The 15787-nt window shown below is 37.6% G+C and overlaps 1 protein-coding gene across 3 annotated transcripts in view; it reads left to right on the top strand.

Moving 5' to 3' along the window:
- LOC131240356 (clathrin interactor EPSIN 2-like) overlaps window positions 1-15787 on the top strand; it is a 38806-nt gene that overhangs the window by 19568 nt on the left and 3451 nt on the right. For 2 of the 3 annotated variants that reach the window (XM_058238527.1, XM_058238525.1), the window contains exons 2-11: window positions 338-468; window positions 828-879; window positions 1189-1268; window positions 1345-1423; window positions 2767-2850; window positions 3466-3611; window positions 3690-3983; window positions 4290-4331; window positions 4474-4569; window positions 4649-4809. In XM_058238527.1, coding sequence (XP_058094510.1) covers window positions 434-468; window positions 828-879; window positions 1189-1268; window positions 1345-1423; window positions 2767-2850; window positions 3466-3611; window positions 3690-3983; window positions 4290-4331; window positions 4474-4569; window positions 4649-4809 — 1069 coding nt within the window. In that variant the 5' untranslated portion in view covers window positions 338-433. The remainder of the gene's footprint in view (window positions 1-337; window positions 469-827; window positions 880-1188; window positions 1269-1344; window positions 1424-2766; window positions 2851-3465; window positions 3612-3689; window positions 3984-4289; window positions 4332-4473; window positions 4570-4648; window positions 4810-15787) is intronic. The other variant, XM_058238526.1, reaches the window with a different exon arrangement.

Genomic DNA, 15787 nt, shown 5'->3' with positions numbered 1-15787 from the left:
GCAATCATCATATAGATGCTTCCAATCAAACTAATTATCTTTTAAGTTTGTTTCTGAGCCTAATTCCTCATATACCATCTTCTTATGGAGACTTTTTTCATGTGTTAGACAGTATTAATTTTTTTCTGAGTGTTGATTGTGTGTATGCATGTGCATATGCTATAGAGGAGTCTCTTGATTCTTAAGAAGAAAATTGTTGCTTTTATTCTTACACTTATCCTTTCAAAGTTTCATGTTTGTTTGATTCTTGAGGCACATGCCTTTTGTTGAGTTCTAATTGTTTTTATTCACATTTGTTTTCTTCTTCTTCTTCTATTTATAAGTGTGATCCATTTAGGTGATAATCTGTGAGGGTTCTTCACTAAACTACATGTGAAAAGATACTGAAGGGACTTGCACTTGCAGAGGACTATTTGTTTCAACTTCAGTGACCATGAAGAAAGCCTTCGGTCAAACTGTTAGGGACCTGTAAGAACTGCACCTCATTTGTTGCCCCATGTTCATTTGCTGGTTTTTTTTTTTAATTTTAATTTTATTTTATTTTTAAAAAAAAAAACTTGATTCTAGCAAGACAACCTTGGCAGATACTTTGATTGAGCTACTATTTTTCTTCCAAATCAGAATTGATAAAAGCTGTTGTGGAAAGTGTTCTCCTGTGCTTTGTTTTCTTTTTAACAGAACTTGCATTACCTCTCAAAGAAAATGTTGATCTGGTGCATGTTCATGCTACAACTACAAGTTCCATTTTTGAAATTATGTTATATTCTCAAATGTCCTGGGAATTACATTTTAACTTCAATGAGATTTTGCCCCTTGTTGTTCTGCAGTAAGAGAGAGATGAACAAGAAAGTTCTGAAAGTGCCTGGATTAGAGCAGAAGGTAAATTTTTCTTTTGAAGTGTTTGTTCAGTTCTTCTTTGGGTTTGATAATATTCACAAACACGTGCTATATAGGTTTTCTGTCTCTTTATCAGCTTTTGGGATTTGAATCTTTGGTTAAACGGTGCCTAAGTATTTCTTATTTTCTTTTATTTAGTCTACTGGATTGGAAGCCAACCTCAAATAGTTGGGATGAGGCTATGATGATGATGATGATTCCGAATTGAAGATGATGAGTTTTACTGGATTGGAAACTATTGTTTAATCATAAATTCAAGCCAGTATGTTTTCCTTTTCCTCTGCTTTTCAGGTTCTTGATACAACCAGCAATGAGCCATGGGGTCCTCATGGATCACATTTAGTAGATATTGCGCAGGCCACTAGAAACTAGTGAGACTCTCTCTCTTTGTTTGGACCCTGCCTTTCTTATTTTACTCCAAGTTTATTTATTCATTTATCTATACAGTAATGAATACCAAATGATAATGGCGGTGCTCTGGAAGAGAGTCAATGATACTGGCAAAAATTGGCGGCATGTGTACAAGGTATTATTCATGGTCCTTGTCCTGTTGAATTGTATTCAATATTGTAATCGGCACTGTTTCCTTGTTGCTGGATTAAAGTTAATGAAGGTCTTCACTAGTTCTTTGAAATTTTTTGTTTCCATGTTTGACATGAGATCATATGTATGGTTTATCTATACTAATGATAAAGAGGGATACTAATTTATCATACTTTTCTATTTCCTTAAATCTAGTATTTCTTTCGTAATTTGCATGAAAAAATGACCCGTAGAAATATTTCATACATTTCCAGCCCAAAGTTGATTTTGTAGGCCTTTTCTTTTGGAAAGGTTATCTAGAAGTGGGACCCACAGGATGCATGGCTTGGATGTCTCACAAACTGTCCAAATTAGCATGTGTGGCTGTGTGTGGAGGTGCGTGCTGGTTGAGCGGATCATCAGAACCTAGTTGACGTTGGTTAGGTTTCTAAAACATGCAGAGGCCGTGTATCTACATAAATGAGTATTAGTCATTGCTCAGCCAGTATGATTGGTTTTTTTGTTCTTTCTTTGCCCATATTGGAAGCTTTAGGATTTTTTCATTTGGGAGATTTTTTGTGCCTGCACCTTCCATAGTAGGTCTCATCATATTGACGGTTTGGTTCTCTTACAAATGGGCCCAACTTTTACAAAATGAAGACCCGAAAGGTACTATACTCTTGGCTAGAGCATTGTATGATACCTCATATGTAAATTAGGGTGTAGATAGTCTGTCAAGGACATAGAGTTTCACTATCTCAGTCCAAATTCATGCACATGGCATGCATGTACAAACATGGTGAAAGGTCTAGATCTCATACATGTGTATCACTTGTGCCCATATTTAGTGCTTGATAACTCATCATCATCATCATCATCATCATCATCTAAGCCTTAGCCCAATTAATCGGGGTCAGCTTCATGAATCCTTTTCCACCATTCCACTCTAGTAAGGGCCAAACCTTCAGTGAGACCATAGGTCATCAGGTCTTTTCTTTCTACCTCCATCCATCCTAATGCTTGATAAGTACCTAATATTATATCGATAGCACTGGATCCTATCTCATAATAAATAAATAAATAATAAAGTGTTTCTAACTCAATGCTTAGCTACTAATTAGAAGTTAACCTTCCATCAAACTGACTATATTAGGGTTATGATTAGGCTTTTATCAGTTTAAGACTCCAAGTGCAATCTTTCAAAAAAAAAAAAAGAAGACTCCAAGTGCATCACATGTGAGGTTTGCTAGTGGTGGTGATATGTGTAAAGCCAAGAGGGGCAAGTCAATGAGAATCATTGTATTGTATACTTCCTTTTGTTCTAATGATTCATTCTATTTGGTCTAGGCATTGGCTGTTCTAGAATACCTGGTGGCACATGGGTCAGAGCGTGTCATAGATGAGATAAGGGAACATGCTTACCAAATATCGGTAATGTCCATTGTCTTCATGCAATACTATGTTACATAATATATGGAGAAATGCTCCAATGGTCTCAAAGCACTATAAGTTATAGTGCTTCTAGTTACATTGGGACACTTAGTCCAATCCATTGCTCTAGAGTGTTCATTAGGTCCAAGGCACATTTTATGGGCTACCTTGAAAAGATCACACCAATATGACAAGTATTAACCATTTGATCAATGGCATTAAAGTTGGACGATCAAGATCATTTACACAAAAATGAGTCTAAGCAACAATTTGATCAATCTATTTGTTAAGGATCATTATGGATTGCTTATGATTCTAAAGAACCACTTTTGTCAGGCAATCTAGCCAGTCCATCTGTGGCTTGAAAAAGGTTTCCTCTAGAAAATAAGGCCAAATCAAGAATGGATTGGATCATTCAATCAGTGTGATTTTGGCATGGTGTCAATGGATTGTTTTCTAAACTTAATTGGCAGTTTAGAACGATAGATTGGACTGAGATGATGCAACTAGGAGCACTAATAGTGCTCTGAGTGAACTCGAGCATTTCTCTAATATATATCGTGAATTATTTAAATTTTCAAGGTCGTCATCATACGAATATGTCCAATGTGGCAGACTCTATCCGATTTTCAATATATTGACTCTAATGGGAGGGACCAAGGGAGCAATATCCGAAAGAAATCTCAGAGTCTTGTTTTACTCGTAAACGATAAAGAAAGAATACAAGAAGTCAGACAGAAAGCTCTTACCAACAGGGACAAGTGAGTCTGGGCCCCATTTATAAAGCAAGACAAGTGATTCTTTGTGCATGTCTAATATTATCTTTATGTAAATTTTAGGGGTCACCATGCATCATCAGCATCCAGATCCAGTTCCCATTCAAGTACAGGAGGATATGGTGACAGACACAATGATGATTGTTATGAAGGCCGTCATGGAAACAAAAATGATGACCGTAATCGCTATGGGAGAGAGAGAGACCGCAGAAATAGGGATCATGATCGATACAGTAGAGGTGGGGACCCACATGGTCGGGGTGGAGATCGTTATGGTAGGGATTCTGATGACCGCTATAGCAGAGACAGTTACAGAGATGATGATTCAAGAAGTAGGAGCTCTTATGATGATGATCGGTATAGCTTCACTCTTCCTACAACATTGCTTACTGTGATGTTAATACCTCTCAACTTTTAATTATGATGTGGTCTCTTCATCAGCCTTCTTTGCATTATACATTTGCAAATACATAAATACCTTTGGCGCTTTTAATTGCATTTCTTGATGTGCCAATTTCTCTTTTCTGCTTGGTTTCTTAATGACATTACTGTATGAGATTGCTAATTTTGTGGGTTCAGTTAAAGCACCATAGGAAATAAAGCTCTTGCTACTTGCTAGTTTCTTGGTCTTGAAGTTGGTTATTTATAACTTTTTTGCTGCAGAAGTGGCTGTGGAAGAGCTGATGATCAGTCTCCAGATGAAGGGTGAACTCTCAAGAAATAAGGATTCTCACTATTTTGCACAACACTTTGTTTTTTGTGGAAATCATTTTTCCAATTCTTTGTTCCATAATTTTTTTTAGAAGCCTTAGATGCGCTGACAGTGACTCTTTTTTTTTTTCATCAGGCGGTTTGAGCACAACCTTTCTGAACAGAATAATGATCCACCTCCCAGTTATGAAGAAGCAGTAGGCCAAGCTCATAGCTCTGCTGAGGATGAGAGGTACATGTTTCTGTCCATGCATGTGCATTGTACTTTTAGGATCTTGTATAGTTGTAGCTGACACATTGTTCAATGGAAGGGATGGGGATCCTGTAACCACATCACCACCACCCAAAGCATCCTCTCCACCTGGAAGTACAAGTCAAGATCAGGACACAACTGTAGCTGATGTAGCTGCTTCTTCCCCCAACAAGGAGGTTGGTGCATTTGGGGAATTTGATCCGCGTGCTTCTTTATCAGGTACTGCAGGTTCTATGCTGTCTCATTGCTCCTTGTTGAATTAACATGTTGCATACCAGAGTTGTTCATTCTATCATAGTAATAGAAGTGGTGCGCAAAGGATATTAAAATATTGGAATCAGAGAGGATTCGTATCGGTCTGCATAAGATAATTTGGTGTTCTCAGACAAGACACCTGTTTGTTTTCTTTTTGCATCACGTGCAGAAATTCAATGTGTTCAGAAGCATATATTGGGATTAGATCAGTGAATAATTGCACCTATGAGGTAATTGAGTAAATTGAGATGATTTCTCAGTTATTTGAGAGAGGTGGATCTTTGATGGTGAGGAAATTTCCTTTAGATGCCGTATGGCATATCTGGAATTATGGAAATAGGAGAGTATTTGGTGATACCAAAAGCAAAAAGGTCATCCTAATGAAAGTTTACCGAATGTTCAGTTTATTTCTAAGTGGGAAGCTCTGCGTTGGATGATAAAAAAAGCATACTTTATTATTGAAGTTGGGGGCTGCAAACTGAAACCCAAGGAGTTGGAAACATGAGGCAAAAGTTGATATGTCGGATGGATTTCTTGGAGAGTGCTGTGGTTAGTGCCTTAGTGGTGATGCAGTTTATTTCTATGCTGCAAAGAAATTAAATTGTCTGCTTGTTCAGAACCTACTGCTGCTGAATTCATCTCCCTTGTTGAACATATGCCATGTTTGGAAACCATGGATTCCATGCCAAACAGCAGAAAAGGAAAAGGGTCTCCCTTTGATGTGATGATTTGTGTTGTTTGATAGCAAAGAAAACAGTGGATTCCACCAAGTAATCATTACACTTTCCCATCATTTCGAGTCTTGAAACAAGAAACTAGGTGACTATTGTAAGAGGAATATCAGATTTCCACTTGCTACTCAAACACGAACTCAAAATTGGAATCCTTGTTTCAATAGTTCTCATGTAGATCATTGGATAATTATTTGTTTTTCCTTTCTTTTGCCTTGAAGAGAGAGGAGGGGGAGGGAGAAACTTTTAATTTTATTAAACAATGTAACTTTTATCAATCTTTCTAACATGATAAAATTAATAATAAAAAATTAATGCCTGTAGTACATGTATGCACATGTATTATGACAAGAATGCAAGAGAATTGTCAAAATTTTGGAAATCATGAATCCAATTCAATATGATTCAGTTAAAATGTTTCTTGCAAGTATCCTAGAGTATTGGTACTAGTACCGTATTTGCACTGCTTGAGATGCGAAATGGATCAAAGATGAAGAAGAAATAATTGTTTTTGTTTTTTGAAAGGTAAAATTTTATTAAGCAAAAGGCAAAGGAAGAACAAGGAAACACAGACCTAAAAGCAACTGCAAAAAACAAAAAAGAGACACCAAGAAAAAATAGAAAGAATCCTAGAAAAAGCTAGAGAAATCCTGAGGACTAAAGATACAACAACAACCAGCTCCAAAGCTGGGACAATCCTCGGAAGAACATTACGGGCCTAGTCCCACATAAATTGAAGAACCCTCAACAAGACCCCTGCCTCTGCTCTTCTCTTGTTACGGAAGCATCGATCGTTCCTTTCATCCCATATAGCCCAGACGACTGCTAGTAAGGCTATGCACCATCTTTTCTTCCCCAAATTTCCCCCATTCGAAGCATGCCAAACCAAAAGGAAGTTGTCGATAGAATGCGGCATAACCCACAAGACCAAAGCAAGAGCTAGAATCCTGTTCCACACGCCCGAAGAGAGTGCAGTGGAGGAATAAACGATCAACGAACTCAGCTTGCTTGTAACATAGGAGGCAGACGTTCTGGAGAATTAGACCTCATTTTTGCAAATTGTCAACGGTTAGAGTTCTAATCCTTCTAGCTAACCAAGCGAAGACAACTACTTTGGGAGGGGCTCCATACTTCCACACTTTCGCTGTTGAACGCTGAGTTTCTGAATCTCCAACCTACATGAGATCTGTATAGAAAGATCGAACTAAAAAGGATCCGGATGTTGCCAACTTCCAAACAATTGAATCTTAAGTCTCCCTTGGAATCTTAAGTTCCTACAAAAGTGAAAGGAGGGAAGTAAGAGATTCAATTTCGTTATCTCTCAAATTTCTTCTCATTGGGGGAGACCAAATCCTTTCATCTACATTCCAAGAAAAACAAGAAGCAACTAAAATATCCTTATCCAGAGAAAGAGCCGCAAGCTCCGAATACTAACAACTCAGCGGTTGATTGGAAACCCAAGGATCTGACTAGAATCTGATTCGATTACCTTTACTAATGCAGGGGCATTTTCACACCGAACTCAAGTGGGATAGCCTGTGGGATGCGGGGACACACTCAGGGTGGGCAGCCCGTGTGAGGTGGGCCCCACCCATGTGAGGCAGTACCCATGTGATGTGGGGCCCACGAGGGGGTTTCAGTTGAGGTCTTAACCCATGCAATGTGGGGCCTGGGCTATGAGATAAAGGGATTAATTCACCATGCTTTATCAGTTCGAGCTTTTAGATTAAGTGGCTAATTGTTCTGCCTCAAAGTCATATCAGAGCGGGAGGTCTCGTTTTCGAGACTCCTCACCCGGGGTGATTAATGCAGGGGCATTTTCACACCGGGCTCGAGTGGGGTAGCTTGTGGGATACGGGGACACACTCGGGGTGGGCAGCCCATGTGAGGCGGGTGGCTCATGTGAGGTGGTACCCATGTGATGTGGGGCCCACGTGGGGGGTTCGGCCGAAGTCATAACCCATGCAATGTGGAGCCTGGGCTATGAGATAAAGGGATTAATTCGTGAAGCTCTATCAATTCGAGCTTTTACAGCAAGTGGCTAATTGTCCCGCATCATTCACCAACAGAGAATTTAGATCTGTAAAAAACAAGGGGAGCTATACTATTTATGTTTCTACAAACATTGGACATTCGATACGTCAAGGATTGCTTAATCCACCAACTCATAGGAGATGTCCCATATTTGGCTGGCAAAATAGCTTTCCATGACCCCCCCATCTTCATAGGAGAAACGCCAGACCCATTTGCCCAAAAGCGAAGTGTTAACCAAATCAAGCCTCTTAATGCCTGCTCCTCCATGGGATGTCAGAGAACAAACATCTTTCCAATTTAAAAGATGAAATTTCCTAGAGTCCAATCCACCCTGCCAAAGGAAATCTCTGTGCATTCTATCTATCTTTTCCAACACTGAATTCAGACATTTGAAAAGAGACAAAATAAATAGGAAGATTAGATAGGCAAGCTTTAAGGAGGGTTAATCTGCCGCCAAGGGACATTGATTTACCTTTCCAACCTTATAATCTTTTCTGAATTCTCTCTAATATCTTATCCCAAAGAAATACAGGTGGTTTACCAACGCATAGGGAAAGGAGAAAAGGGAAAGAGAAATTCTTAGTGACACATACCATAAGATTCACCAACCAACATGTCACACAAAACACAAGCTCTCAACAAAGCTAATTTTTGACTTCTTAAAATTCAACCATGAGCATTCACACGTCCAAACAGGCCTTCATATAGGCTTCTACAAAAAAAAAAAAAAAAAACCTATATAGTGATGTTAATGTCTAATATGCCTACTTAATCACTACACCTAATGGTTCTAGATGAACGTAATTTTGACACTTCCAAAGCAACTATGATGAGGACATCCGAGCACCGTTCAGAGTATGCCAGAGGAGGAGATCTTTGGCCTCAGTTCCAGCATCTCTATGATTGGATGATCATTATACTGGGCCCGGATCGAGTACATAGTCGTGTTGGATGACCCCACATGCATGTTTATGCATCTTTGAAGGCCCCACACTAGGAAGATGCATGTACGCTGCATATAGGAGCTTATTGGACACACGTAGACCGTTGGATTCATTTGATACACTTATCGGACCATTGGATCACTTTGGACCATGGGATGATGTATACATTGTGGACATGTTGATTGTTTTGGATGTTGGACACTAGTGGATAGCTTTTCTTTCTACTTTATAGCTTTTCTTTTTAGTTTATTTTGTTTCTTTTGAGTTATTTTATGTTTTAATTGAAAAAAGGGGTATTTTTGTAAAAAAAAAAACCCCAAGAGACTATTAAGGGTGTGCATGTGAAGCCCTAGGGGTTGTGATGCATTGAAATAAAATTCTCTTTTTTTTTTTTTACTTTGAACAAAGAAAAACCTCCTGTGATTGGAGTTGGTGCGTGTGAAGCCATGGAGTGATTCCAACTTCTCTCTCACTTATTCTCTTCCTTCAAGGTATTATCTTCTTCTTCTTCTTCTTCTTCTTGTGGGCATGTGAAGCCCTAGGGGTTGTGATGCATTGAAATAAAATTCTCTCTTTTTACTTTGAACAAAGAAAAACCTCCTGTGATTGGAGTTGGTGCGTGTGAAGCCATGGAGTAATTCCAACTTCTCTCTCTCTTATTCTCTTCCTTCAAGGTATTATCTTCTTCTCCTCCTCCTCCTCCTCCTCCTCCTCCTCCTCCTCTCTCTCTCTCTCTCTCTCTCTCTCTCTCTCTCTCTCTCTCTCTCTCTCTTTCTTCATTTTCCTTTTGTTTCCACCCAAATCCCATCACCATCATCTCAAAACCATCTAAACCTAGACCGTACCCATGTTGTACAATCGTATGGACCCCCAGCCCATCCCCCATTTCTTTCCCTCTTTTGATCATTGATCCTTCCCCCTAAATCCTATAACCCTATGCATAAGACTTAACCCTAACCTTAGAATCTAGATTCCCAAATCCTAGCTTCCCTAATCCTAAAACCCTAATCCAATTCCCCAATTTCCTAGTTCCTAAAATTAATTCTAACCTACCAAAACCCTAACAAAGTCAAGTGATTCCCTTCAATTAAGATTAATCCCTATGCTAGATGGAAGTTCTACCTTCCATAGGTCCTAATTGATTCATATCTTCTAAGTTCTCATTGTGGTTCGATCTTAAGCGTATTTAATACTTGAATTCTTTAAATTTGTAATGGATTAGTTTTATTTCGTGCTTTGATTTCTCTAATTAATCCGTTATTTGATTTTATTGCTTAATCTTAGGCTAGACCATCTATCTTGCATCAAACTAACATAAAACAAAGTAACATTTCTTCCTAAAATACACGGACCCCATGTTGACACCACAGTGTGGGCATGTGGGCCCCACATGCGTTATCAAGCTGATCCACTTATGAGCCACGGAGTTGCTTGCATCGATTTCCCCCATCTTTGAAAGATCTCGACCTTGAGTTGTAGTCTTAGTGGAGAGTTTCCAATACGTTGCATTCTCATAGGGCTCCTTATCATTGGCCATTGTCGGTGGGTACTTCTTACTTGGCAGATAACTCATAAATCTGAAGCCTGTATATGATTCCATTTGCATTCCTGGACATGATTTGCCTCTTGATAGTTCCATATCTTCTTTCAAACAGTAGTACTCTCCTTTCTATTGGACGTTCTTGTTTGTGGTGTGTAGCTGATTTCTTCTTGTCTATCACACTTTCTGCTCTCTGGTTTTGTGTCATCATGCCAAGGTCTGTGAAATCCCTGGTTATTGTGATAATGACAGGCATCCTTTTGTGGAAGATCTTCCTTCATTGGGTGGATAGTGATCTCTTTACTGTCATGCACAAGGTTGTAGGTTTTGTTAAACCACAATACTTTACGGGATGGTCACATTAGCCAATTAAAATGTGACAAACTCTCACTGGGATGACATCCCACAATAATGACTCAGTGTATGCTACCTACCCAAATTAATAAAATACCAAATATTGATGGGTTGTCCATATTCTCTCATCACTTATTCTGTGAACCTGTGTGGCACTAATCCACTTGGAATCACAACTGATTAACTGCTTTTTGCTAAATAATGTTAAGGTTGATGTATTGTCAATGATGACTTCGATGGACTTTCCTTCACCTGTACCTTGGGTCTGAAAAACAATGGTGTGTAGCTAGTTCTCATCTGTCCACCTCAAGTATTGTCACCATGTGTTTAGTCATGAGTGACCAATAGACTCCTTTGTCATTGATCTCTTCACCTCTGTTTTCAGTTTCTTTAGTGACCTCATTTGTCAAATGTTCAGTCTTCTTTGAGAGGTTCATCACAGTAGTTGAGGTTCTTGGTAGGGCACATTGCTGCAAGATATCCTCTACCTCCACACTTGCAGTAAGAAAATAACTATAATCTTTGAGGTCCCCCTTCATCATGACTGCTCTTGGGCTAGTAGTTTATATAGCATTGTGGATTGCTCCGATCGTGATTGCAAGTGATTGTTGAGATTCTGTCAAGGGGTAGAGCTAATCACAAGAAGATGGCACATTGTGTATTCTCTAGCTAGAAAAGTATTGTCCAGTCATCAGGTTTTTGTTATACTCCTATTCTTTTCATGCATTTTGGTACGCTGCTTCCACAATGTTTGGTTAAACAGTCACCACCTCACGATGGATCACTGTTGTCAAAACACGTGTTGTGACCAGCTATATATCTTGATTGCATATGAGATCACACTCTTTTTTTCTTTTCTTTTTTCTTCTTTTTTTTTTTTTTAAATGTAAAGATGGAAATTGAAAAAAAAAAAAAAAAGATTTTTTTTTTGGAAAAATCTAAAAAAAATAAGAAAATAAGAAAAACTATGCCTAATTAGCACAAATGATTGGATTAGGTTCTTTTACCTATTTCATTGTAGTTTAAGTGTTTCAGACTATGAGACCATATACAAATTAAGATATATATTTAATGTATTATATTTATATAAATTTTAACAAAACAATCAACAACTTGCATTAAGAGAGAACTAATTATTAAAACATAAAGGACACACTCTTCTTTTTTTTTTTTTATGTAAAGAAGGAAATTGGAAAAAAAAATAAAAAATTTGATTTTTTTTTTGAAAAATTCTAAAAAATAAGAAGAAGAAAAACTATGCCTAATTAGCACAAGTGATTGGATTAGGTTCTTTTACCTATTTCATTGTAGTTTAAGTGTTTCAGACTATTAGACCATATACAAATTAAGATATATATTTAACGTATTATATTTATATAAATTTTAACAAAACAATCAACAACTTGCATTAAGAGAGAACTGATTATTAAAAACTTTGAACATACAAATTTTATTGATAACTTGATAACTTGAACAATTTATAAAATATTAAAAATAAACATACTAACACAGTCTACTATATACATTGATCTAATTGCCATTGTGGCATCTGATCACCACTTTGTCATCATCATTGTCGTCTTTAGAGTCGTCTTCTTCTTCGATGTATACTTCATTTTCATCGGTTTCTTCATCATTGGTTCACATTAGTACTTTATCAACATCTAATGGTTGATCTTGATCATCTTCTTTTTGTCTCCTTAATCTCTTCCACTGCTTGGCCTTGACTGCTACTACACACCCATCTTCTCCACTTTTGAGTGGAAGAAGAACTTTCTCTAGGTGCCAATCCGAATGCAACATATTTGACTTGAGCCCATGTTAGGTCATCGCCTGCAAAGACCGGGTCTTTTGCCTCTACAAGTCACTATTGCATCCAAATCATCTAGGCAAATAGGATCATACAAACCATGCTTTTCTTGCCTTGGAATCGCTCTCACAACTTTTAGTTGTATTGGACAAAGACCAAGTCATTGAGTTTCTTTTGTTCAAGATGATTATTTTTTTGTTTGAATTTGCATTAAGAAAGTATATTAGCAATGGCCATTACTTTTAACTCCCTAAAATTTAAAACTAAAATCAACACTAAAGAGTGAATTATTAAACTTATCGATTTAAATGTACTCCAGTTGTGCACACAACTGTTAGCAAAACATGTGAGTCCAAGAATCTTCATAGCTAGCTTCTTTACTGCTAAATCATTTTCATTCGGATCCACTCCATATGCAGCCCACCAATCAGCTATAAATAACAGTTTAAGTAGTTTAGACTTCCTACATTGTAAGAAATTTTTTCAAGTTACTTAGATCAACTCACTAAGACGTTCATACTTGGCAAATTCATAGTCTTATGCCCGATGACTATTTCTCTTGAGAAAATACCCACACTCTTTGTGTAGAAGTCCAGTAAGGCCGGGTATTCTTCTTTATCTGGAACCATTCTTTTCAAGACATTAAGAAAGCCAACTATATGCATCACTTCTGCTTCTGTCCGATTGCCAAATTGAAGAATATGGCCAAATTAAGGATGCAAGCAGTCGAATACAATGAAGATGATATTTAATTGCTCCATCTCTTATCTATGATATCTAAGATGGGCCTGTAATCACGCTCTTTATAATTAGTCATCCATGTTTTTATTTTTATCCCTCTCCATCACATCATAGATGTAACCCATTAATGGCTTTTCATCTCTGTCCACCAATCACAACACATCCACTAAGTGTTTTAATGATTTTAGTGTCTTTAACACTTATGTCCAAAAAGATTATGAAAGAATGGTTTGTGGCACTAGATTTCCTCTGGCCTTCTTTGACCAAGACCCATTATTCTAATCAACCGATACTATAAAGCTTCTAAGCTCGACTTTCTTTGTATATAACCTTTGTAGTGTTAAGAAGGTTGTTGTGAATTGGGTGAAAATTGGACGAAGCAAGTTACACCCAATATGTTTTCTCATTTGATGGAGAAGGGCATGTTTATACATGAAGACTTTTACTTCTCGCCCTAACAATCACTTTAATGTACAACCTGCCTATATCTTTTAACATTAGATCTAGACAATGTGTTGATTAAGAGGTCTAAAATAAACAATGCCTCTTCTCTCCACAAGAAGGTGACCAACGACTATATATGAGGTTGCTTTGTCCATGATAACTTAGACAACGTATTCCTCTCCTACTTTCTCAACTACACTCTAACAATTTGAACAACTAGTTGGCTGTGTGGGAGTGGGTCGATGCATCCATGGACTTAAAAAACATGTCCCAGTTGAATAATTCACTAGAAAGTTTATTAGTGTCCAACCAGATTTACTACTCCATCCGTCGACCATAAGAGTACAACCATGTGTTTTCCATACTTTTTTATATTCAACAATGAAGCTTGTATTAAAATCAATCATAGTTTTGAAGCATGTTTTCCTCACTTCGTGATATGAATGAAGCTTAAGCACAAGTCCAAATTGACTTATTACTTCCACCATAACCTTGAAGTTTTTCAGTTTAACAGTGTTAAAAGCAACACCAAGCTCAACCATGTAAATACTCTTATTTGAACCAAACCCAACTCGCACCTAGATCCAAAGACCCAATGGCTGCTTGAACCTGATAGAAACCGGGTCCAGTTCTTCAAGAATGAGACCTAGACCTGAAAGGATCTGGACACAAAAAGATGCAAACCCAGTTAACTTGAGTATGGGTACTATAGGACTTGATCTGAACTTGACCATCGATAGCCGTAGCAACAATTGATATTTTGGGAAGGTTTTGGAAATGGATTCTCATATGAGAATGAGAGGGATAGTGTTTGATGGGTTTGGGGTTTGGGGGGGATGGACTTAGGGATGGGGTTTTACGGATGAATTTTAGCGATGTGAAGAGGTATGGATAGAGTTTGGGGAAAGGGCTTTGGGGATGGTGAGTTTTGGGTTGGGAGTACTTAATGGAAAGAAAGAATTACAAATAGATAAAGAAAGGAGTGGAAAACTTGGACCTTGAGAGCAACTTGCTTTGATACCACTTTTAGCATAGCCTGAGATGTGAAGTGGATCAAAGATCAAGAAACATTAATTTTGGGAAAGAAACAAATGGAAAAGATAAATTCTTAGCAACACATGCTAAGATTCACCAATTAATACCTGCAACACAAAGCATAAGCTCTCAAGAAAGTTCATTCTCAATTTTTACATAGGCATGAGCATTCAGATGCCCAAAGATTCCTTTACATAGGCATGAGCATTTGGATGCCCAAAGACTCCTTTACATATGCATGAGCATTCAAATGCCCAAAGACTCCTTTACATAGGCTTTTACACAGCTACAAAAATTGACTAATATGTCTTTACTTAAATAATGGTCCTAAATGAGGCTAAATTTTGACCCTTCTTTTATAACTCACACTTCCTTGCATCACGTGGAGCCCAAGTGGGTCCATGGAAAATCCTTCAGTAATTTTCATAGTTCGAAGTATCAGTATCACTACAAGTTTCACTAGCTGGGGTTATAGAAACAATATTGATATTGTCGATAACATCGCCAATAACCAGAAATGCAGGGAAACATTGGAAATTTTTAGTGAAACTTTAGGAGACGCTAAAATATACATTTGCATATTTAAAATTAAAATTTAAATAAATAAAGCAAAAAGAATGCATACATAATAAGTTTCCATTTAATGGGGGCCCAAAAGCATGTGGTTCGCAGGTGATTGTCTGCATCCGCAGGGAATAGTCTCACCTCAAAATGGGGCGGGGACACTTACGCCATAAAAGAGAAAAAAAAAAAAAACATGTGTTGTCTTAATAAATCAGTCCAACCATCCCATCATTCCCATCTATTCATCTACCCATCCAACCTTCCATCCAAACATCGACCGATATTCCAGAATATCGACAACACACGATATTTTGTAGAGAAATCATAGACATCTAGAAGGAAACGAAAGAGGTCTGGATATCGCCCATGTTGCAATAATGATAATATCGCTATATTATCATCGACAAGTTGAACAATGCATACAACCATGCGTCCATTTTAAAAAAATTGAAATAAACAGATTTTTGGCAATGCCAATACATTGGTGATGTTATTGAAATATTGCCGATACACTAGCGATACAAGCAGCACCTAGAATTTACATAGTAAAAAATATTGGCGATATCGATACATTGGTGATACAAGTGACACCTGAAATTTACATGGTCACAAATATAGAGATGCATCTCTGATACCAGTAATTTCTAATACTACCAGTGTTATCGGTATCACCGAGCTGGAGATATAGATAATATCCGGGATTTTTTTAATAATATCAGAGATACTCTGAACAATGATGACCTCT

This window comes from Magnolia sinica, chromosome 3 (genome assembly GCF_029962835.1).
Source record: "Magnolia sinica isolate HGM2019 chromosome 3, MsV1, whole genome shotgun sequence".
NCBI classification, from domain to species: domain Eukaryota; kingdom Viridiplantae; phylum Streptophyta; class Magnoliopsida; order Magnoliales; family Magnoliaceae; genus Magnolia; species Magnolia sinica.
This window is presented reverse-complemented; position numbering and strand designations above follow the sequence as displayed.